This window comes from Rasamsonia emersonii (genome assembly GCF_000968595.1).
Source record: "Rasamsonia emersonii CBS 393.64 chromosome Unknown ctg1118621760451, whole genome shotgun sequence".
Taxonomy (NCBI): domain Eukaryota; kingdom Fungi; phylum Ascomycota; class Eurotiomycetes; order Eurotiales; family Trichocomaceae; genus Rasamsonia; species Rasamsonia emersonii.
In genome coordinates, this window is record NW_013562988.1 from 1 (window position 1) to 22,435 (window position 22,435).

General features: G+C 52.7%; 10 protein-coding genes across 10 annotated transcripts; 4 read left to right on the forward strand and 6 right to left on the reverse strand.

The window, feature by feature from the left end:
- Positions 1 to 114: 114 nt before the first annotated feature.
- On the reverse strand, positions 115 to 1,780 carry T310_6815 (Mob1 family protein; the record flags this gene model as incomplete). The annotated part of the gene is made up of 2 exons (XM_013470362.1): positions 115 to 1,326; positions 1,397 to 1,780. 2 exons carry the CDS (start codon positions 1,778 to 1,780, stop codon positions 115 to 117), a joined length of 1,596 nt encoding a protein of 531 aa, XP_013325816.1.
- Positions 1,781 to 2,576: 796 nt separating this feature from the next.
- T310_6816 (CobW domain protein) lies at positions 2,577 to 3,431 on the forward strand (the record flags this gene model as incomplete). The annotated part of the gene is made up of 1 exon (XM_013470363.1): positions 2,577 to 3,431. The coding sequence occupies one exon, from the start codon at positions 2,577 to 2,579 to the stop codon at positions 3,429 to 3,431; it is 855 nt and encodes a 284-aa protein (XP_013325817.1).
- Positions 3,432 to 4,123: 692 nt separating this feature from the next.
- T310_6817 (uncharacterized protein) lies at positions 4,124 to 6,049 on the reverse strand (the record flags this gene model as incomplete). Its single annotated transcript, XM_013470364.1, has 2 exons — positions 4,124 to 5,761; positions 5,822 to 6,049. 2 exons carry the CDS (start codon positions 6,047 to 6,049, stop codon positions 4,124 to 4,126), a joined length of 1,866 nt encoding a protein of 621 aa, XP_013325818.1.
- Positions 6,050 to 6,384: 335 nt separating this feature from the next.
- Positions 6,385 to 7,117, forward strand: T310_6818 (uncharacterized protein; the record flags this gene model as incomplete). Its single annotated transcript, XM_013470365.1, has 2 exons — positions 6,385 to 6,433; positions 6,471 to 7,117. The coding sequence occupies 2 exons, from the start codon at positions 6,385 to 6,387 to the stop codon at positions 7,115 to 7,117; spliced, it is 696 nt and encodes a 231-aa protein (XP_013325819.1).
- A 395-nt stretch (positions 7,118 to 7,512) lies between these two features.
- T310_6819 (Bis(5'-nucleosyl)-tetraphosphatase (asymmetrical)) lies at positions 7,513 to 8,195 on the reverse strand (the record flags this gene model as incomplete). Its single annotated transcript, XM_013470366.1, has 2 exons — positions 7,513 to 7,982; positions 8,069 to 8,195. The coding sequence occupies 2 exons, from the start codon at positions 8,193 to 8,195 to the stop codon at positions 7,513 to 7,515; spliced, it is 597 nt and encodes a 198-aa protein (XP_013325820.1).
- A 376-nt stretch (positions 8,196 to 8,571) lies between these two features.
- Positions 8,572 to 11,498, reverse strand: T310_6820 (Rad4 family protein; the record flags this gene model as incomplete). The annotated part of the gene is made up of 3 exons (XM_013470367.1): positions 8,572 to 8,594; positions 8,635 to 8,645; positions 8,731 to 11,498. 3 exons carry the CDS (start codon positions 11,496 to 11,498, stop codon positions 8,572 to 8,574), a joined length of 2,802 nt encoding a protein of 933 aa, XP_013325821.1.
- A 489-nt stretch (positions 11,499 to 11,987) lies between these two features.
- On the forward strand, positions 11,988 to 14,024 carry T310_6821 (uncharacterized protein; the record flags this gene model as incomplete). The annotated part of the gene is made up of 3 exons (XM_013470368.1): positions 11,988 to 12,096; positions 12,136 to 12,445; positions 12,833 to 14,024. The coding sequence occupies 3 exons, from the start codon at positions 11,988 to 11,990 to the stop codon at positions 14,022 to 14,024; spliced, it is 1,611 nt and encodes a 536-aa protein (XP_013325822.1).
- A 779-nt stretch (positions 14,025 to 14,803) lies between these two features.
- On the reverse strand, positions 14,804 to 15,764 carry T310_6822 (uncharacterized protein; the record flags this gene model as incomplete). The annotated part of the gene is made up of 2 exons (XM_013470369.1): positions 14,804 to 15,586; positions 15,636 to 15,764. The coding sequence occupies 2 exons, from the start codon at positions 15,762 to 15,764 to the stop codon at positions 14,804 to 14,806; spliced, it is 912 nt and encodes a 303-aa protein (XP_013325823.1).
- Positions 15,765 to 16,856: 1,092 nt separating this feature from the next.
- Positions 16,857 to 19,170, reverse strand: T310_6823 (Alpha-amylase; the record flags this gene model as incomplete). Its single annotated transcript, XM_013470370.1, has 8 exons — positions 16,857 to 17,111; positions 17,161 to 17,335; positions 17,370 to 17,474; positions 17,539 to 18,045; positions 18,100 to 18,203; positions 18,266 to 18,664; positions 18,728 to 18,804; positions 18,864 to 19,170. The coding sequence occupies 8 exons, from the start codon at positions 19,168 to 19,170 to the stop codon at positions 16,857 to 16,859; spliced, it is 1,929 nt and encodes a 642-aa protein (XP_013325824.1).
- Positions 19,171 to 19,753: 583 nt separating this feature from the next.
- T310_6824 (Alpha-glucosidase/alpha-amylase) lies at positions 19,754 to 21,962 on the forward strand (the record flags this gene model as incomplete). The annotated part of the gene is made up of 8 exons (XM_013470371.1): positions 19,754 to 20,080; positions 20,139 to 20,268; positions 20,416 to 20,531; positions 20,589 to 20,692; positions 20,754 to 21,025; positions 21,088 to 21,316; positions 21,369 to 21,645; positions 21,711 to 21,962. The coding sequence occupies 8 exons, from the start codon at positions 19,754 to 19,756 to the stop codon at positions 21,960 to 21,962; spliced, it is 1,707 nt and encodes a 568-aa protein (XP_013325825.1).
- Positions 21,963 to 22,435: the final 473 nt, after the last annotated feature.

A 22,435-nucleotide genomic window follows, 5' to 3' on the forward strand; every position in this document is an offset into this window, starting at 1 on the left:
AATAAAAAAAGATACTAGTTCAGTACTAATTCAACACGAGAAGGGATATCCATTAAAGTAAACAGAAAGAAAGGAAGAAAGAAAGAAAAATGATATGTATGATTGCCGGCTTCATCAAGACTCGTCAGACTCGTCAGCCGCTTTGGTCACCGTCGGAACGGTCGGTGTTGCTGTTTCAGTCTCATCGTTCGACTCCTCAGTTTGTCCCTCCTCGGGCTTGCTTGCTTCATTGCTCATGCTGTCCTCGGTTACCTCTGCTGGAGAGGTGATCGTCTCTGTGTCCGTTTCCGCGTCCGTGGTCGTGTCCTCGGTCGACGCTTCTGGCTCGTTCTCGACTCCTGGTTCGCCGAGATTGGTTTCGCTCTCAGCTGATGTCTCCTGCTCTTTAGCCTCAGCAGCTGTCTCTTGTTGCTGCCATGTCTGCTCAGCGGCGTCTGGGTTGCATTCCGCGTCCTCGTCCACCTCGGGCAATTTCTCCCGCTGTTCATCTTCCACACCCTCCGCGATCGTCGTCACGCTCGAGCCTGTCGATGGGCTGTGCTTGTGACGTCGAGTGGTCGCGCCCGTGCTGATCGACGGTGACTCCGTTTCTTCATACTGAGGACGAGACACTCCGTCGCTCTCCTTCCGCAGGATAGAGAATCGCCGGCCTTCTTCCGGGAAAGGTGACTCCGCAGCGCTCGTCGCCTTATTGTTGTTTTCGTAAGCAGCCGCTCCTTCGGCCTCGCGGGGAACGGTGTAGTTGTCCTCCGGAATCAGATTGTACACATCGCAAACAGTCTTGAAAAAAACGTAGAGACCGTCATGGCCCTCCACCTGCCAAAAGACCCCCCGATGCTGAAACCAGGCGTGTGCAAAGATCCGGTACAGTCGACGGAAGATGTTCGTGAGATGCCTCATGCTGGCCTGAGGGCCTCCGGCAGCCTCCGAGCCCAACGTGAGTCGACTGGGGAAATATTTGGGCGAGGTCAAAATGTTCGTCGCCCAGTCGAGGGTGTGACAGCAGTAATCAATCGCGCAGCACGACTTGGGAGGATCGTGGACGGCACAGAGGTACTGCCACTCCGACGCACGCATCTCGGGACAGGTCTGCGCCGAACAAGGCGGATCTTCAGCGAAGAAGGCAATGATCAGGTTGTTGACTTTCATCGTGAGGAAGCGGCAGAGTTCGTAGAGCCAGAGGGAGCGTTCCACGCCTTCGGGCGGTTCGGCCAGAGAGAGGGCGACTTCGCGGTTTATCGGCACAACGGTGCGAGACCCATCGGGCTTTGTGTAGTGGTGGTAGAGCGCTTTGAGGTGTTCTTGTAGCTGGAACGGTGAATCGAGCTATAGGGGAGAGGATCAGTACGACAGTACGATATATACGAGATCTAGCTGTCCTGTTTACAACACTCACCTGCGAGAGCGGCACCAGCGGAGGCCCCGACGCCATGTCTGCAGCCTTGGTGCCCGGCCGTATCCTCCGTTTGGAGTCATCATCTGCCTCTGCCAACAGCTGCTCGCCTGCGCTCCCCAACGACTCTCCTACCCTGGGCGACTTTGGCCCGATCTGGACCTCTGTGAAGGGCGGAGGACTGGGCAGGCGAGGAGAGCTCGACGGAGAGACTCCCGCAGCAGTCATGGCGGTGACACTCGTCGTCGCAGGAGTCTTCACCGAAGAACGGACGGGAGAGGAGGGAAATAAAGGGGGGAGCGAGGGACAGAGAGGGTGGTCGAAGTCGACATCAACATCGACATCGCGGAGCTCTCCGTCGGGCGCTTCGAAGAGGCACCAGTCCATCGCAGCCCTAAGCCCTAACTCCTGTCCGTTTTGGGACGGCAGTCTGGGGTTCTTCCGTCAGCTAGTTCGATGCAACTTCGACGACCGTCAACTTGTCTGTCTTTCCAGGCAAGGAATATTATTTTTCGTTTCGTTTCTTTTCCCTTATTTCGCGTCTCTGACTGTCGTTGCCTGTTCAAAATGGATGACGACGAGGCACCTCCAGAGCTGGTCGATGTGACGACATTGCCATTCACCGATAAGGCAAAGTTATCGCAGGCAGAGGAGCCCGCGGCCAGTCGAGTGCCTATTACTCTAGTGACCGGTAGGAAGGCGCTGCCCAGCTTGGAAGGAAGGAGAAGACAAGCCAAGACGTCTTGTCTTGTCTTTTCTCTTCTTATCGCATGTAGGGCAAGAAGTTAACTGCTGTAGGCTACTTGGGCGCGGGCAAAACGACCCTGCTCAACTATATCCTCAACGAGAAGCATGGCAAGAGGATTGCAGTGATCATGAATGGCTCGTTCACCTGCTCTGGATAGCCTCAGGACCTTACTAATTCATGATTAGAATTCGGAGACTGTATGTAAGAATTTGTCCTGGCAGGATCAGGCTGTTCTGGCTATGGGCTTACCGGACTGTCACCCAGCTACGGATATTGAAAAATCTCTGACCGTCAGCCAGAATGGTCAAGAGGTTACTGAATGGCTCGACGTTGGAAATGGGTGCATCTGTTGCTCTGTCAAGTATTTATCCCCAGGGCGTTTGTTCTCGGGGATAGGGCGTATGATGACTAACTCTTGCAAGGGATTCTGGAGTCATGGCCATCGAGTCTCTCATGGAACGTCGAGGGACATTTGACTACATTCTGTTGGAAACAACCGGCCTGGCCGACCCTGGCAACATCGCGCCGCTCTTCTGGGTAGACGACGGCCTGGGCAGTTCAATCTACCTGGATGGGATCGTCACGCTCGTGGACGCAAAGAACATCCTGCGTCTCCTTGACGAGCCGGCCCCCGAAGAGACGACGCACGCAGGACATGAAGACCACTCCGGTCCCGCCCTGACCATGGCACATCTTCAAATCTCCCACGCGGACGTGATCATCCTCAACAAGAGCGACCTCGTCCCGCCAGAGGAGCTGGAGCAGGTCCGCCAGCGGGTCACGTCGATCAACGGCGCGGCCAAAATCCACGTTACGGATCACAGTCGGACGCCGCAGATCGAGGGCGTGGTGCTGGATCTGCACGCGTACGATCATCTGTCCAGTCTCGACTTCCGGGAGAAAGGCCATGCTCACATTGACCCGAAAATCTCCACCATCGCCATCACACATCCGGCGATCTCAGCGGAGAAGATTCCGCAGGTTGATGCCTGGCTGCGTTCCGTGCTGTGGGAGAACGTCCTGCCTCCGTCACCGTCTACTGGTGAGAGTGACGATGCTCCTCCCCACCCAACAGACTTTGAGATCCATCGCCTGAAGGGCATCCTGGCTCTGGATGACGGCTCCTTCAAAGTCATCCAGGCCGTTCGAGAGGTGTTTGAGATCCGCGATTCGGAGAACCGCCGCGATGCTCCAGACCACTGCAAGATCGTTCTCATCGGGCGTGGCCTGGGTGCCAGCATTACGCCGTGGGAGCGTAGTTTCCGGTCATTTCTTGAGCAGGCTGGGTAGATAACCTATATCAGATATAATTCTCTACGCGTTTTGCGTTGGTGATTCATCTCAGCAAGAGATAATGAATCCCTAAGACTAGTCAAATGCGTCATGACAAAAACTCATAGAAAAAGGGAAGAAAGAAAAAAAACAAGATACTCCTCATCTAATGAATACACGAATACGAGAATAAATAAACGAAATGAATAAAAAGAAAGAATAAACGAATAAATTAACCAAGATAGTAGACTGCCGTCAGTCGTCATTACGATACGCTCATTCTTCCCTTTTTCAGGAACTTGAAGTAACAATATCATACGACCCAAACCAAGCTTTTTTTCCCCCTTGGAAGAAAAAGTCTTTCAGTACAGTACCAGGTAGTATAGATGTCTCTCTGTATGCATGCGAGCTGGGCATTAATTATGTCTGTCTGTGTACTTGGTACAGACCTCAAAAAAGTAAAAGAAATAAAGAAAGAAAGAATATCAGGACCCTTTGGTACTGAATCGGTAGATGTCTATGTACTGTACTGTACTAATAATGTGCTGCTGTACTGTACTGTGTGTATATTTGTGAGATTGAGCCTAATTAACCTCTCTTTCTCTCTCATGTGACTGACATGTGACCTGGTGTGGTTCTCCACAAGTATGTATCTATATTTCAATTTTGTATTCTGTGCAGACTATTTATTAAAAGTCATGACATGTTATCTATCGCATTCTTGCGCCCGCCAACGGTGAACTGTCCATCCCTCCACCAAGGTCTAGCGTATCATCCTCGTCAAGACCGACGTGGACGGCCGGCGAGAAGAGCGGACTGTTGGCGACACGTGGCCGGCTCTTGAATACGCTGGCGTAGTCTGCGTCTTCGGAGAAGAGCTCGTCACGCGGTGTGGATGCCCCCGAGCGCGATGGAGGTTCGGGCCGTTGCTGCTGCTGCTGCTGCTGTTGCTGCTGTTTGGTAGGAGTCTCGAATGGGTTGACGGGGAACTGCTGGGATTGCCGAGGTGGGCGGCGGAAGGATGCCGATTGTCGGGGCGGAGGGAGAAGGGACATGGACTGGCGGGTGCGTTCGACGAGGGTGGATGGTCGTGTTTCGGCCTGGGTTGTTGGAAGAGATGGCAGCTCTGGTTCAGGGCTGGCAGACTGCTGTCGGTCTAGAGCATCGTCTTCGGGCGAAGGAGACGCAGCACGTGACGCGGCAGCTGATGCCAAACCGAAAGGCTGCCTTGAGGAATATTTTGCTTGGGGCGGATCAGGGCTTGGAGCGCGAGACTTGAGATCTGGAGTAGTGACGGTAATATTGGGAGATGGCGTCGGAGCACGGTTGTCTTCATCAGGGATAGGGGACAGTGCTGTCGCATCGTGCGTGCTTTCGCTTCGTTGTACCTTGCGAGGAGCATCTTGAGATTCTGATCGAACTCTAGGAACAGTTTCGCCCTTGACCTTAGCAAGAGCCTCCTTCATTGATGACAGAAGATCTTCATGTCTTTCGTCCAGCGCCCCCCGCACTCCCGTCGGTTGTCGCACCGTCTTCGAAATGCTGGCCACCGACAATGTCTGGTGCTCCCGGAAGACAAGACTCTTGTTCTTGGAGCGAGCTTGCTGCCCTTCTTTCGGCTCATTCTCTTCTTCCTTCTGGATCGCCTCCCGGAACTCCTGCCACTGGCGCAGACGGTCCCGCTGCTGTGAGAGGCGGTGCTCCAGGTCCAGCAAAAGGTCAGCCGTGTGAGGCTTTTTGAGATCGCTGACAGTCCCCTTATTTGCCCGGGACCATGCCTCCTCAAATGGCAGCTCCAGAAAGCCATCCGCGCTGCCACGAGACCCCCCATATAGTAGCGTGTCTGCCCAGTCCTCACTCCCGAACCAGTTGGTTTTCACCTCGTGGACCAATTTTTCTGAACCCGGGATTTCGTCCGGGGGCTGTAGCTTCTTTTGCGACCGATCTGCCAGCTCCGCAGCCTTTTCATCCAGTAGACGAGAGAATTGGTCGCAATTGCTCCGCACCCGCTCTTTCTTCTGTGTCGTGGTGTTCAGGGAGGACAAATGAGCCAGTATCAGCGGGACCAGCCTTTCGTACTCTGCTTGAGTCAGGCTCTTGGCCAGGCCCAGTTTCAGACCTGGCGCATCCGCATTTTCCGTCACGACTTTCCGGAGGACGGCAGTCGAAAAGATGGCCAGCACCTCCTCGAACTTGGCGCCCTTGCAATCGTCGAGCATGGTCTTGCGCAAGATCGTCTCCCGGCCCAGGTCGCCATTCTTCTTCAGGTCAGACAGACATCGAAACAACGCTCCGCGTAGATTAAGCGATTGCAGCGGCTCCAACGGCGGGAAGAACGGACGGAGTTTCTGGCCTAGTCAGCGACACGAGACCCGTCAGGGAGACGATGATGATGATGAGGCGAATACATTTTTCGTCCCTTCGGGATCCCAGATGGCGAAGAGATGGTAGAGCGCCCACTCGACACCCTTGATGCGCTGGCGCTGGGATTGCTGCCCGCCAGAAAATAAACGGGCAGAGAGGTCGGGCCAGTCGGGCTGCTGGTCAAGCTGCAGCAGGCGGAGATTGCGCAGGAAGACGGTGACGGGCGAAGGAGAGGCCCAGGGCACGGACGCTGGAGGGTGAGAGGACTGCATGGGTGACTGATAAGGAGAAGTTGGACCCGTACATAGACGGCTGTATTTTAGAAACATATAACCTTGCAATAGTGCAATGCATAATGAGTTGTGTGCTGTGTTGCATGTCAACAAAGAAATAGCGAACATGGGATGTTTGCAGTGTTTGGCCCGCCTATCAGAGGGATTGCAGGCTGTATCAGTCCAGTTTTCCCCTCTTCCTTCCCGCCAAAACAACCCCTTTCGCTCTTGTTTGCGGCATAGAGTCCATTTTCTTCGTTTTCGTTCTTGCCGCATGCTGGTATTTTCACTCTCCACTCTGTCGTTTGGTCTGAGTCGTTAAATTGTGTTGCACAATGGGTTCTTCCGACGCTGCGCCGAAGCCGGTGTGGACAGCGCAGACAGGTAGGTTTATCAGAGGGGGAAAGAAAAATATTACTAGACGGTGCTGAAGTTTTTCTAATAGTGCTTTCGACTCTGCCGCACCCCCCAGAAGAACACTCGTCATCCCCTGTTCCCTTCTTCCACCTGCTGGAGCGTCTGAAGACGACCAAGCGCGAGGGCTGGCGCCGGTTCGGCTTGGTCTATGGCGAGTCGATTTCGGACCACATGTACCGCATGGCGGTGATGACGATGCTGGCCCCGCCGTCGCTGGCGTCGCGACTGAACATACCGCACTGCACCAAGATGGCGTTGATCCACGATATGGCCGAGTCGCTGGTGGGGGACATCACTCCGGTCGACAAGGAGGTGACCAAGGAGGAGAAGGCGCGTCGCGAGGCGGCGGTGATGGACTACATCGAGTCGACACTGCTGAGCGGTGTGCCCGGTGGGCAGCTGTCCGGCGGGGAGATCCGGCGCGTGTTTCAGGAGTACGAGGACAACGAGACGCTAGAAGCGAAGTTTGTGCACGACATCGATAAGATGGAGCTGCTACTGCAGATGGTCGAGTACGAGCGGACGCACGGTATCGACCTGTCCGAGTTTTCCCACGTCGCTTCCCGGATCCAATTGCCAGAAGTGAAGGAATGGGCGGCGACGGTGCTGAAGGAACAGGAGGAGTTCTGGAAGGCCAAAGCGAAATCTTAGTACGACGGACAAGAAGGATGGAAATGGACGTTGAGTGCGAGATTGTATGACACATTCTTTGGAGGCATATTTTCTTTTCCTTTATTTAATATACAGAGGCAAGAGGCCAGGCGAGGCGTTCCGGGGTTTGATCGGTATATCACTATGTTACATAGATTAGACGTGTATGAAGGATATGATGGACACGGACATGAGAATCGCTAGCAATAATTGTAGATCATTCTGCGCTGATCTTCAGCTTCTTCTCAGCAGCAGATCCAATCAATAATTCACTGGTCAACTGGATTGACAGCTTTCCCCTATCCCTTAACCTAAGAAAGACCATAGTTGAACGTCTATATATATTCTTTATTCAAACAGCTATATCCAACCACAGAAACAGACGGAATAATCGATTAATCGTCAGTCTCCTTCTCCATCTCCTTAGCCAACATCTCCGCCTCCCGCGCCATCTCCTCCTCACTGCGGGGCTTGCGACTGTCATTATCGACGGCGGGGAACTTCGACCGTCTCGCCTGTCCACCTTGTCCACCACCCTGCGATTTTTCTTCTTCTTCCTTTTCCTTTTCCCGCTGGATGCGACCAATATCCCCCTCCTCGCCATCCAACATGTCATAGATGGCATCCGTGCCGCCGCGATGGTCCAGATCGGCCTTGCGGCGCGGGATGATGTGCGTGTGGACGTGCGGCACGCTCTGGCCCGCATCGACGCCGTCCTGGATGGCGATGTTGAGGCTCGACGCGTTGTACACGCGCTCCACCATCTTGCCCACTTTGCGCACTGTCAGGAACAGATCCGCTGTTTCGTCCGGGGTGAGGTCCGACACGCGCGGGACGCATCGTCGTGGTGAGACCAGGACGTGTCCTGGTAGGATGGGTTTGAGGTTCACTAGCGCGAAGGAGAGAGGTGTGAGGTAGAAGACCTATTCTCGTATGTAAGTATGTACATACGGTCAGGTAAGTCCTTGTCTGGAAAAGAGAAGAGGGAAAAAAAGAGAGAGGGAATAGCTACCTGCGACGTGACGACAAACGGGCCGAAGTAGATGGGCCCTGAAGCTTTGGCCGCGAGGGCCGCCATGCTGTAGGCCTGCAGTTGGTCTCTCTAGAAGAGCGCACAAGACAGGATTGATTATATATATGTATATATATATAAAAGGAGGCGAGACAGGCCAGTCCCTGACTGTCAGAGTAGAATATGGCTATGTTGCTGTTCTATGGAGTACCGTTCACAGTAACTTGGCGGCGGAAGGCAAAGCGGATCTCCGATGCGATGTGATCTCATATCGATAAGGTAAGGACCAGCATCATGATTCTTGAATACGACCCAGCAGTATTAAACCAACGAAAGAACAGACAGATAGAGAGTAGAATATGACTCTTTCTCTTTCCATTTTTTTTCCCTCTCTACAACCAGTTAGGAATTTATTCTCGGCAGAAGGAGAGTGTAGTTACTACTAGACCGGAATGTCATCAATGTCTAGTCAGTCATTCATTCCATGTGTACAGTACATACATACATGCTACATAACTAGTCATACAAGTTCAACTAGAGCTGAGGTAGCTGCTAGCCGTCTAGCTCATATTAATTTACGGAGTATTGTTTCTTCTCTTACTGCGTACCACCCCCTCGTCTCCGTCTCCGTTGCGAAGATGGCCGTGGATCAGGATTGTATTCATCCTCGGCATCTTCCTCCTCTCCAGGGGTCGACAGCTCGCTCAGTTCCGAGTCGTCGTCATCATTGTTGTTGACCTTTGGATCCTCCTCGGCGCCATCATCTGTCGTCTGAGCATGCTGAAGTCGTTTCCCCGCATCTCGTTCCACGATCAGATGTCCGTCTCGATCACCGTCAGCGTCATCGTCATCCTGTCCAGGCAGTAGGAAGCCTCCGCCCTGGTCGACTTGATCCTCATTCTCATCCCCGCCTGCATGCTCTGTCAATGGCGCTGACTGACCAGCAGGCCGGCCCGGGGGAGGCTTCCTTTGAAACGGATTATCGATCTCCATATCTCCGTGCAGTCCATATTCTGCGCGCACACGCTCCGCAATGCGCAACCCCATGAGGAACTTGCGCCACGTCTGTAGGATGCGCTTCTCCTGCTGCAAGCGTTCTTTTTCCCGCTTTGCCTGTTGCTCCGCCCGCCACGCATCTTTCACCAGCTCCGCATTTTCTTCTGCCACCACTACTCCTTCGATCACTGGCACCGCCATCTTCGACCCAAACTCGAAGCCTGTCACTGCCTCCGCATAGTCAATGCCTAGCTTCCGGCAGATGCGTACTGTTCCGTTCCAGGGGATGTGCACTGCCCCCTTCGGCACCATGCTGGGCACGAAGCAGTCGATGTTGCCGTACTCGTTCTTCGGAATTTTGCCATCTACAATCGGGGGAGGGATGATCCATTCCGTCTGGTAACGGGCGTACAGCCCCTGCAGCGGCCTTTCGCCCGTCTCACGCTCCACCGCGTCTACCTCGAGCTGGCGCAGCAGCGTCACGGCCCTGATGGGCACTCGCTTCAGTGGTACTTCGCCCTTCCGCGGCCGTCGACCCTCCTTGTGCCAGCTCTCGGCGGACATACACTTGAGCACGTCCGCACGCCGATAGACCTTCTCTTCCTTAGCCTTGTCGCCTTTCCCGGTGACAATTGTCCGCACAGGCTGCGCGCCAGGGCGGAGCGCTTCATCCCGGCGCAGGAAACGCTCCAGCACGAACTCCGTCGAATTCCGTAGGCTCTGAAGGGTGTCGCCTTCCTTTTTGGCAGGTTTCCGTTCGGGTTGGTTGGCAACCAGGTCCTTAGCGTCTTCCACGTCGTCCACGATAGTCCGCTGGTTCTGCGAACGCATGTATCCTCTCATAGTCACTTTGAACCAATCGTAGTCGTAGGTTAGCGCTGGTCCACCCTGTCGTAGCGGCTTTGCAGTGATCTTTTCCACAGGCAGGCGGTATCCCTTGGTCTTGCCAGGCCAGGTCTTTCGTCGCAGATATCGCGTTGTCACGTCCTTGGCCGTCCCGTCGGCAGAGTGGGCAACAACATAGGCAATGACCTGCTTGACCTTTTCTGCCCGCGCGCCGCGGGGCTCGAACGCTGCGACGAGTTCAGGAGTGGTGGCTACCGGGTTGGGCAACACGAGCGGATCGACTGGAATGACTTCGTGGGTAATCGGGGAGATGACCTCCGTCCAGTAGATAGGGAATGGGAGATCGCGGTCATAATTGGAACGCTGACGAGGGGTCTTCTCTGTGGGAGTACCGTCATCATCGTCGTCATCGTCATCGTTATCATCGCCACTGCTGGATGAAGCATCATTCGTCTCTGCTTGGTCCTTAGCGGGCTCCGTGGTATCGACTTCGGCCTTTGTCCAGCCAAAGCCCAAGGGCTGGAGACTGGCAACTAAACGAGCCTCGATACCTAATGCCCTTAATAGAGCCGTGAATAGCTGTGCGCCCACGTCCCGAGAGCCCTCGCAGCGCTCTGCCAGCGCGCGGAATTCGTCACGGTCGCGGATCCGTTCTCCATGCCGGATGGGGTCATGTTCTCCTTTCTGAAAAGACGTTACGATATCCTCCACAACATGGATAGGGCGATATCCGTGTTTGCGCAGTCCAGGGGCCGTGATCCTAAAGTGTTTCTTCCAGTAGGCCGCTAAGACGCGCAGTAGCGACAGGATAGGATCTCCCCGATTCATGTCAGGCTGCCCGGGTTCTAGCTGTGACGCACCATCGCTCCAGTCGCGGTCAGCGCGACTCGACCGTTTATTCTTCCCCTTTTTCGCAGACTTCGATTTGCTGCCAGCCTCCTCCTCTGGTGGGGGTTGTGGTGGAGGTGGCTCCAAGGCAGAGGCGACGCGCCATTTCTGTACCTCCTTCTGGATCTCTGCAGGTAATTGGCGGCGTAGAATGTCATGGAGGGACGAGTCGTTGATCCAGGCGTTGCGCAGCGCGTTGTGGAAGAGGAGACACTGGACGTGGACGCGATGGGTGTTAATTCGGATCTCGCGCTCTATCTTGCTCGGGCCCTTTTTGTTGTCAAGCAGAGTCATAGATGGACGGTTGGCCCTTGGATCCAGGGTCAATTCAAGATCCTGGACTGGAGTGGTGTGCGATACGGGGCCACCGTTTGTTGTCTTCATCGCGTCCTCCCAGTCGACCCCATCCTCGTTGTCGTCATCCTCATCATTTTCGCCATCCTCATCGTTGTCCCTTTCAATTTTCACAGGCTTTTTGTTGCTGTCATCTTCCACGACACTTGACACGTCGCTCAAGGACGACTTATCGGAGCTGCTGAGGAGCTTGGTCACCTCCTGATCGAGCGCGGGGCGTTTGGTCGGCGGCGTCGTCTGGTCCCGGGGGGAGAGGGAGCGCTTGCGGGGAACGAAAGGCGGCATGGGCTGTCACCAGCTTCGCGAGGAGGCCCGGTTGTTGTTCTTGAGATGAGGGAGTCGACGTGGGTTGGATGTTGAGGGAAAAAGGCCATGAATTGAAAGTCTCTAATCCGGGGATGCTGATCTGATAAGATAAGCCAATGGGAGTGTGCTGCGGAGTACAGACACAGCAGACGGTGTGAGTTGACAGTCCAGTTATGAGCTGAGATCTTAATTCTGCTACTTTACATTATCTCTTCAAGCAGGTTGTCGACATGTGATACTGCCAGACTTGCATGTTGTCTGTATACTGTCCCTTGAGAGGATGGATTCCGATCTCCGGAGCAGAAACGCTAAGAAGCATGAACCTAGGTAATCGTGAGCACGTCATGCTTGCCGATTGACGATTGCTCCATAGCCCCTCAGTTCTCTCTGAACTCTTCTCTGGTTAATTAGCTCGATTATCTGCCTCTTCACCATCCGATTTGTAACCCCCCACGGAAAGAAACCAAAATGGACGCTGTGAAGCGCTTCTTTTCGTCCCCGCGATTCGCTGTGGCCGGCGCCAGCAACGACAGTCGCAAGTTCGGCTATAAAAGTAAACAAACCCTGGCCTCTTCTTGTGAGTAACTTGGCTGACTGGCATTTACTTCTGTCCTAGTTCTGGCCTGGTATCACCAGCACTCGCTGCCAGTCACTCCTATTAATCCCCGGGCCGACAGCATTGACCTGCCTTCGCACAAATATGCGACCGTGTCTTCACCCTCTGCCCTGCCCGAACCCTCGCAGACTTCTCTCTCCCTCGTCACGCCGCCGCCCGTCACGCTGGAGCTCCTGAAGGAGGCGCATCAAGCCGGCATCCCGGCTGTCTGGCTGCAGCCGGGCACCTTCGACGACGAAGTGCTCAACTACGCCCGCTCCCACTTTGAGGCTGCCATCGGTGGTGAAGGTGGCCGGGGCAGCGAGGGCTGGTGTGTTCTGGTCGACGGCGAGGATGGATTGGAAGCAGCAGGGCGATCCTGGACAGTACAGAAGCTGTAGATGGTCAGAAAAGAAGGAAATTCGAGGAATGATGCATATAGAGTACGACTGTGACGATCTACCAATGAATTTATCGTTTTCATTAACTGTAGACTTGCATGGTTCCCAACTGGAGCAGTGATGACGATTGTAGCTTTTTTTCACTGTAACGCAGCGCTGGCTCAGCGGTGTTTACTGCGCCCCGCTCCGCATCCCCAACTCTTCCAGCCGGCATCTCATGAGCCCCGTCTACGTCGCTCGCGTCACCACCGCCGATGCAGAGTACATTCCTCGCCCCCGTCTCACTGGAATAGACCAGCAGCAGGATTCTTCGACAGGAGTCGACTGCGAACAGGGGCCCTGCCAGGCCCTATAATGGCCGACATGCCTGGTTCCTTTCTCAGCGGCGACGCGCCCTTCCGTGTTTCTTCCCAGCTCTTCCAGCCACCTCGGACGCCTTCTGCCTCTTCCTCTCTTTTTCTGTCTCACGATAACGCCTCTGCCCGCAAGCGCCTGCGTCGGGATGGCCCAGAGGACCGATCCTTCTTAGACCCCGTGTCGTCGGGCGAGCTGGGCAGCCCGGCGCCCTTGGTCAACACCGACTACCGTCTAGCTGGGGGACTGGAGGAGACGAGACATCTCGAGACCGACGAGAACCAAGATGCCATGGAGGAGGAGCTGGATTACCGACCGAATCGATATCGCGATCCCACGGTATTGCAGGCAAGGGAGGAGCACGAGGAGAACAGCTACAATGACCAAAACAATGGGCGCGGAAATCGCAAACGCAGCCACAGCGTATCAGAAGAGACGAACAAAGCAGAATCGCCGTACAGGGGCTGGGGTCGAGCTGTTTTCAACGTCGTGGGCAAGGTCTGGGATTTTTGCTGGTCGAGCGCTTTTCGTGGTTTCTATGCCGGTGGAGGTCAGTCATATCGTATGACGGCCAACTCGCCGCCGACCTTGGACCAGAGTTCCTGGCAAATGGTGTCTCGCCAGGACGATGTCTTTGGTCCTGATTCCCAGTCTCCCAACCCTATTCCCGGAGACTTCCCGGCCGACGAAGACGAAGATTACGAGAAGGCACGCGATCAGGATCTCCGCGCCAGCTGGGTGCTGGTCCCTGACGGGAAACAACATCTCTCCTCTCGAAGCAGCAGTCCCACCAATACGGCACGCAGGGTTCCGCGAAGGGGTAGTGCCTGGCGTGCTCAGCCTCGCCGGTCCACCGGCATGCCTCGGTTGAGCAGGAGATCCGTTCTCAATCCCACGCGGACGTCGATGACGATATCCGCGCGGCCGGGTACTCCAACAAAGAGCCAGTTCACACCATCGCGGCCATCGTCCAAGGACAGTCCGGCTTCGCTTGAAGCCCAACGGTTAGCAGCCAAGGTGCGTCGCCGCGAGCGCGAGGAGGACGCCAGTATTCGGCGACTGAACGACCAGCTCAAGGCTATGATCCGCGAGGGACGAGAAGCGTTGGGGACACGGGTGGAAATCGACGAGTCGATAGACTTGGATGATGACTGATCAGCGAACTTATTATTAACTTGACTTTTTTCTTTTCTCCTATGGCCGTATGGCTGATGAGATACCCTGGAAAGAATGTTTCTTGCTTGGAAAGGAGGACTGTACGGAATATTTCATTCTTCTTATCTTCTTCTGCTTTGGCGAAATGCAGGGATCGGATACCGGGAGGGATTTTGCATGTTCTTTTCATTCATTTTGTTTCTAACTAATCCTTGTGTACTCATTCTAGTGAGTCTTGCAGTTTGGAATAATGACGATGACGAACGAGCTGTGATATCAGACTGAGTCTTCGAAGTTGGTGTTGGTATTATTACTGGAGAATGAAATCGAACGATCGTTTATTAAATGTCCGGATTATTTGTCTCTACGGCGATCACACGAGGAAAAAAAAAGCAATTACATTAATAATCATCGCCACCACAGGAAATAATATAATATAATACTGTCCTGGAACAGTGAGTCGTCATATTACAGGACACGGCTAGCAAAAAGATCAGAAGAAAAAAATAATTGTAAGTGACCTTGTAGAGAAAGGACAAGAAAAAAAAGAAAAAAAAAAAAAGAAAAAGAAAAGAAAACGAACAGAGAGAAAAGAAGAAGAAGAAACAGAAGAAAGTTCGAAAAAAAGTTTACAGTTTCCTCCACGAGCCAGCACTGTCGATTAGGCTGGCATTGGACTGGAGTAGAGTAGAGTAGAGTAGAGCAGAGTATAGCCTGAGCAAGAATACCTACAGGGTTCTCTTCTCCTCTCCTCTCCTCTCCTCTCCTCTCCTAACATATTAATGCGGCAATAAATCGACTCGTTTACCGCCAAAATTGATGCCCTTGGTGAGGTCTCCCAGCTTTTTTTTCGGATCGGCCGCAATGCCCATCAGGATCCCTGGCAGATCTGATCCGGAAAGACCCTGTCGGCGCTCCAGTTCGTGTGCGCCTGTGAGTCCGCCGCGCACCCAGTCCTCGATGTCGGTCGCCAGGTGCACGGCGTCGATTGCTTGGGCGGGCTTCAGGCCTGTTGTTGGGCTGTGGGGGTCGTGACTCTGCGTATCGTGGTCGTGGTCGTGGTCCTTCGAGTCATGATCCTTGGAGTCATGGCCCTTAGAGTCATGGTCCTTGGCAGCATTGCCAGAGTGATGCTCCTCTCCCGGTGTCTGCATCTCATCCCGGGACTGCAGTTTGCTCTTAATGCCGTCGATGTAAGCGTTTGCGACGTCCGACACGACTCCCGGCACTTTGCCTATGATGTCGCCTGGTAAAAGCTGCCGCGCATGCAGATCGCCCTTTACTTTCTCGATGTACTCGTCTGCGAGCCTGCTGGCCTTGTCATCCACTGAGTTGCCCAGGGGGCCGTGTTCTGCCTGCCCCGCTAGGGCGCCAAGCAGGGACGAGCCGCTGAGTCCTTCGTGGGGTTTCTGTGGAGGGTGCAGGGCGTCTGCTTCAGCGGCGGAGGCGACATCTCCAGAGTTGACGATGATGGTTGGGGGAGAGGCCTTCTGCATGGGCTCGCTCTTATGCCGGTTGTGGGCGACGTCCACCAGGGATGGCTGGGATTGACGCGTCAGTATCTATTGACTGGATTCAGCAGTAGGAGAAGGAAAAAACTGAGTGACCTACAATCGCAGCCTTCTCAGCCTCGGTCATGTCGTGGATTCTGGCCTTCTCCTCATCCACCGGCGACGGGGATATTGGGGCCGCCATGGCCGCCGAGAGCATGAGCAGGAGGACATTTCTGACGGGCGCCATCCTTGGTTTGTCCTGGTCGTCCCTTTTTAAGCAACGAGGTAGGTAGTCAATCGAAAAGTGATTGATTGTCTAAGGACGATATGGCTGGGCACAAGACAGAACGCGGACTCGTCACGAACGAGAAGGGGCAAGTGGTCCCTTTATAAATAACTGGGCTGGAGGAAGACAGATCGCTATGCATCCACATATAGGAACTGCCCCTCTCTATCTCTCGTAAAAGGGTTTAGCCTTATCGTCGACATGTTTGCGCGATCGGTCTAGAGCCGTCTTCGTGTCTGTTGTGCTGAGAGAACGAAGGAAGGGATGGCAGAGGGGAATGGAATGGAATGTAGGAGGTTAGTTTGTCGAAAGATCGCACAATAATAGTTGAAATAAGTCAAGACAGAGTTTTTGATGGTGTTGAAGAGCGCCTCTGCAAGGGGGAGGGAGACAAGTTGGAATGTTGGATGGTGTTTTTATCAACACACTAATCTTCCCCGATGTGTGATACTCGTAAGAACTCTCTGCCAAAGAACGAAGCACTGGGCTTATTAGCAGGATATAATCATATCCTGTTGAAGAGATGTCACTCACTTCGTATCAGTCAGTCAGCCATTAAGTTTTTTTGTCCTCTGATTCAACACTGACAGGCTTCCTCGTTATGTTATTGATATTTTCGTGTTATATCTTGTGTTATATCTTTCCTCAAGATGGCATGGAGCAGGTCTGTGACGCAAGTCGTGTCCCGCGAAGAATGCAACCAAAGTCATCGCCACAAATATCCGAGACATCGACTGACTCACTGACTGTTCGATTTATTTGAAATTTTGCGTGCTTTCTCCTGAGGGATTATTAATCGGCTCTTCAGAACCCTACCTAGGCAAGAGCATACACATAGAGCGGCATTATCTGATTCTGCGTCATAAGGACGCAGGGTTTCCCCCTTATATCTGGTACTATGTGTAGATAGAGAAAGGATGAGAGGTGAAATGGACTATCTAGATTCAACTGCTTTCCATCTCTCAGGCACGTGTTTTGTGTACATTCTCGAACGGAAGTCTCTCCCGTCCCAACTCGACATGACTCCTCGCGAGCTGCTTCCCAGCAGTCTGGCTACTGACTTAATTCATATACAAGCCCCTCGAACGGCCTCAAGATCAAGGGATCCCGCACTTTCTCCGATTGCTTGTCGTAATTCGACAGCAGCAATTTGGCATCTTCCAGTGCGCACCCCTTGTCCGCACCCGTCCACGGCACCGCACCGGGGGAGAAATTTAGGACGATCAGGTAGCGAGTCCCTTTGAAACGGCGGAGATAGGCAAATATGTACTGGTTATCAAGGTCGATTATCTCGATGGAGCCATGCAGCTACACTTGTCAGAACCAGCGACAAACTGATCAGTTGGGATGGACCTACCAACGTTGGATGCGACTTGCGCATCCGGATCATCTTCCGGTAGAACGACAGGACCGAAGTTTCATCTTTTTGCTGATTCTCGATACTCCATTCCTTGCCATCGGGACAGGGAGGCATCCACGGCCTTACATCTGAGCAAAACCCACCGTTGGCCTCTCCAGTCCACTGCCACGTTCTGATCAGTAAGGTTCGATCTCAGCCTGACGTACTGTAAGACACTCACCGGCATCGGAACGCGAGTGTTGTCACGGCCTTTCTGCTGGATCGCCTTCTTCGCGTGCTCCACTTTCTCGGAGTTTTCTTGCTGCTTGGCGCTATGGTCGATTGATTCATAAGCCTGTTTCCAATAACACAAGTGTGAGATGCCGTCCTACTTACGAATTCCAGAACATGACCGTCTCGATATCCTGGTTCATCTCTTCTGAGAAGCATTCAGGATTGATCATCCCCAGCTCTTGGCCTTGAAAGAGGAGCGGGGTCCCTCGCAGCGTGAAGAGCCACATCGCCAGCATTTTCGCACAAAAGCCGCGAAACCGGGGTGTCGATGTGGTAAACCTCGAGATGCCCCTGGGCTGGTCGTGGTTTTCCATCCACAGAGTCATCCAACCGCCACAATGCATCATCTTCCGCTGCCAGTCGTCCAGGATGTGTTTCAATTCCGGCAGCTCCCACTCACGGAGGAGCCATTTGTCCCCGTCATGGCAATCGAGCTCCACGTGTTGAAACTGAATCAGTAGATGCAACTCCCGACGAGGCTTGTACTTGGAGAGATACTCGACCGCCTGATCAGACGAGATTCCGCATGACATCTCGCCGATCGTGACAATGTCGTACTTGGAAAATACATGTTCGTTCAGATCCTGTAGGTGCTTGTGGATGTTGGGACTGCCGCAGGCATTTACTGTGAGCTCATTCCTTCCCTGCTAGGAGTCAACTCACCCATTGGCAAAGCGGCAGTTGGCTTGTTGCAACGGCTCTCCCGGCTTGATCGTAGGAGCATCCGGGAAACCATGTGCCTTGGAGATCAGATTCATGCAATCGAGCTAGATGAAAACAATCAGGAAAAACGCTCTTGTCAGCCGAGTTTGGGGCAACAATTTCCTACCCGGAATCCATCAAGTCCGCGGTCGAGCCACCACCGCAATATCTTGTAGATTTCTTGCCGGACCTCCTCGTTCTCCCAGTTGATATCGGCCTGTTTCTCCCCAAAGATATGCATGTCTTTGTCAATAAGTAAAACATATCTTACCACTTTCTTTGGCTCAAGGGGTTTTCTTACAGTACTCGCCGGCAACATCATCATATGTCCAAGCAGACCCTGTCGGCGATCAGCATCATCTGCGACAGACGTCTTGCAGACCTTACCCCCAAAGGCGCTTTCCCAATTATTAGGTGGATTTTGCTTTCCTTCAGCATCCACTGTTCCCGGCTGCCAGATGTACCAGTCTCTCTTTTCTCCGTTGGGGTTGCGTCGATTGGCCCGAGAGGTTTGAAACCATTCATGCTATGCAACCCTGTCCGTCAGATTTTCCTTGGGCTAGCCAAAGATATCCCATATCATACTCACTTCGACAGATGTGTGGTTGAGCGCAATATCGATAATGACCTTCAAACCTTTCTCGTGGGCTGTCTGCACCAAACGGTCTACATCCTCGATTGTTCCGTACGCAGGGTGGATTTGCGTATAGTGCCTGATATCATACCTGTGTCTTTTCTCAGTGACCATCGCATTTCCTTGTTCTGTTGCTCATACCCCATATCGAACATTGGCGACTCAAAGATAGGGGTCAGCCAAACAATGTCAACCCCCAGGTCGACCAGATAATCCAGATTTTCGATGACTCCCCCGATGTCTCCTTTCCCGTCACCATTCGTATCCTTGAAGCTCGGTATCAGCACCTGGTACACCGTTGCTTCTTGCCACCATTCCAAGTTCTCTGCTTCCACATCGTCTGTTCCAGCGGCCTTGGCTGCGAGCGCTGCTTCCCTGATATCTTCTGGACAATCCATCGCTTCCTATACCAGGCTTTGCCGCCAGCAGATAAATTATTCCTCATCAACGATCCATAGCAGTGCAGGTTTTAGAGAGACAGCTTTCTTTACTGAATTGGTCACGGACTCCCTTGCCGAGCCAGACGGATCGGATGGAATTCGGGTTATCTATTCAGATTAACCCAGAAATCCGAGCCCTTCCGTGAAGTCATGTTTACGATCATTCGTCAATTATGAAGGGTATGGACTTCGGAGGTTATTTCCTAGGACTTTCCATAGCACAAAAAACAGAGTTTTGTAATTCAGTCATCGCTACGTCGGCCATGCTGTCGAGGAAGCCCTACATCTAGTCATCTTATATGATGACCACTCCGAATTCAGATAGGTTTCGTCTTCTAAACCACTGATGAGGAGTCCAATTTACACTAGAATATTGCACAGTCGGTTGCGGTCTTCCCTCGTTCCGACAACCACGAGACAACTCAGGCAGACGCTGCCGTCAAGCAAGAAAGTATCTCCCTTTGTTTACCCTGTTCACCCTGTCAAGCAGCCGTTTAGACAGTCTCACGCCATGGCGACCAACCCGTATACACCGTCCATCATGGACTTTGACCGCGTCTGGTGGCGCGAAGTGGTCATCTATGAGATCTATGTCCAGTCATTTCAAGACAGCAACAATGATGGGATTGGAGATCTTCAGGGCATCATCAATCGGCTTGATTATCTGAAGAACCTTGGCGCCGATATGCTCTGGCTGACTCCAATTTATGAGTCGCCCCTGGAGGATCAAGGATACGATATATCCAACTATAGAGCGATCAATCCTCTGTTTGGCACCATGGAGACATGGGAGAAGATGTGTCACGAGATCCACAAGCGAGGCATGAAGCTGATGATGGATATGGTGTTCAATCACACTAGTTCCCAGGTGAGTGGTATATGCCGATGTTTCCTTGTCGGTTGGACGACGCATTAACAGCAACTAGCATAAATGGTTCCTCGAATCAAAGAAGAGCCGGGAAAATCCCAAGAGGAACTGGTATTTCTGGAAGAGGGGGAAGACGGGACCGAATGGGGAAAGGCTGCCACCCAACAACTGGGAGAGTCTTTTTGGAGGTTAGAAAATTTACTGCAATTCAGGAGCTGGTCACTGACAGTTCCTGGCAAGGTCCGGCGTGGACATATGACGAACATACCGATGAGTGGTGTACGTGGTCGCGATTGGATTTCCTGTCGGAGAATGTGCGTCTTGACTTTTGGCAGATTTACATCTCTTCTCATCATCTCAGCCAGACCTAAACTGGGACAACCCCGAAGTTCGCGAGGAGATATGTGATACTATTCGATTTTGGGGCGAGAAGGGAACTGACGGGTTCCGTGTAAGTTTGAAAAGCGGCCTGATGATGGCAAAACGTCGATCAAACTAATCCCCCAAGTTTGATGTTGTGAACCTCATCTCCAAAGTTCCCGGTCTCCCTGACGCTCCGATTGTGAATCCGGATAAGTATGAGCAGCCGGCTCTGATGATGTTCACGAATGGGTAAGTGCTTTCGAATCCTCCGTCTTTCTCTAGCGGTAGGATAGGTGTTGACCGCAGACAGGCCGAATGTCCATGAGTATATTCACGAGGTGAATACCAAGGCACTGAGTAAATTCAACTGCTGTTCCGTTGGAGAGATGCCCTGCGGAGTGTCCGAGTTTGAAGCCAGCGAGTACGTCGGCAAAGACCGCCGGGAGCTCTCGATGGTCTTCCAGTTCCATCACATGGACCTAGACGCCACCGACGGCGACAAATGGAAGATTCGCAAGTGGGAGCTCCCGGAGTTTGCTCGCGTGATGCGCATCTGGCAGCAACATATGCTGGGCAACCACGGTAAGCGTGCACTTGCAGATGGAGACATAGGATGAAAGGTGAAACTAATTGTAGCGGTCTAGGATGGAACTCCTTGTATATCGAGAACCACGACCAGCCCCGATGCTTGTCTCGCTTTGGCTCGCGGGATCCCAAGTATCGGTCAGTATCTGCCAAGATGCTTGGTACCTTCCTCCTGTCCATGCGAGGCACCATTTATCTCTACCAGGGCCAGGAATTGGGAGTTCCCCATCCGGAGAATTGGAAGATTGAAGATTATAAGGATGTCGAAACGCAACAATACTACCAAGCGTGAGTATCTGGCCCAAATGGAAGTTCAGTGCTAATGGTCAGGGGGGAATAGCATGTATGAGGAGCGAAAGAAACAGAACCCCGACAAGGAGCCCGACATGTCGGATGTCATGTACTCCATCCAGCTGAAAAGCCGCGACAATGCCCGCACGCCGATGCAGTGGGACACAAGTCCCAATTCAGGCTTCACAGGGCCCGGGGTGACTCCCTGGCTGAAGATGAATGAAAGGTACACGGACCTGAACGTGTATACGCAGGAACGGGATCCAGACTCGGTGCTCAACTATTACCGGAAACTGGTCCTTTTGCGCAAACAACATCCCTTGCTGGTGAGTCTGACGTCATGAAACAAGAAGTCTTGATTGATTGAAAATGATACTGACTTGCGGCCGAGTTCTACGGCGCCTTTGTGCCCATCAACCCGACGCACAAACAGATCTTTTCTTTCCTGCGCGCGCAGGGGCCTTTCCGTACGCTGATCGCATGCAACTTCTCCAACGAGGAGGCGACGTACGACATCCCAAACGAGATCGACATCGACCTGGCGGTGTTGGTGATTGCCAACTACCACGTCACGGAGCCGAAGCTGGAATATCGGACCATCTTCCGACCGTGGGAGGCGAGGGTTTATACGTTGCGGAACTAGAAGCCAGCCGCCGGAAGCATATTATAATTAGCAGCACAATCACACAAATTGTAGAGTAGCAAAGAGGGAAAATATAGGACATATGTCATTTAACTAAAGTATAAAGTGATGAAGTAAGCTTAGGTAGTTCTGTGATTTCCATCCAGTAATGTACTGCGGAGTATAATTTCCGCTCCGGGAATCAATCCCGCGTCTAATTTAAGATACACTTTGTGCCGTGGCGTTTAAGAAGACTAGTTAAGCTTTCTAAGCAGTTTGTATTGTACAGTACATAGGTAGGTACATACATACATGCGTGTAGATTATAATAAATTATAAAAAGTAAACTGCAATTCATCAAGTCTGCATAATGGATGGTTTAAATATATATTCTAATCTATGGTAGATTAATTTTTCCTCCTCATGGCCTAAAACATAATTATGTAATGTACAGTACCTGCGTGCGTGAGGTAACAAGTAAATAAATCGGTATG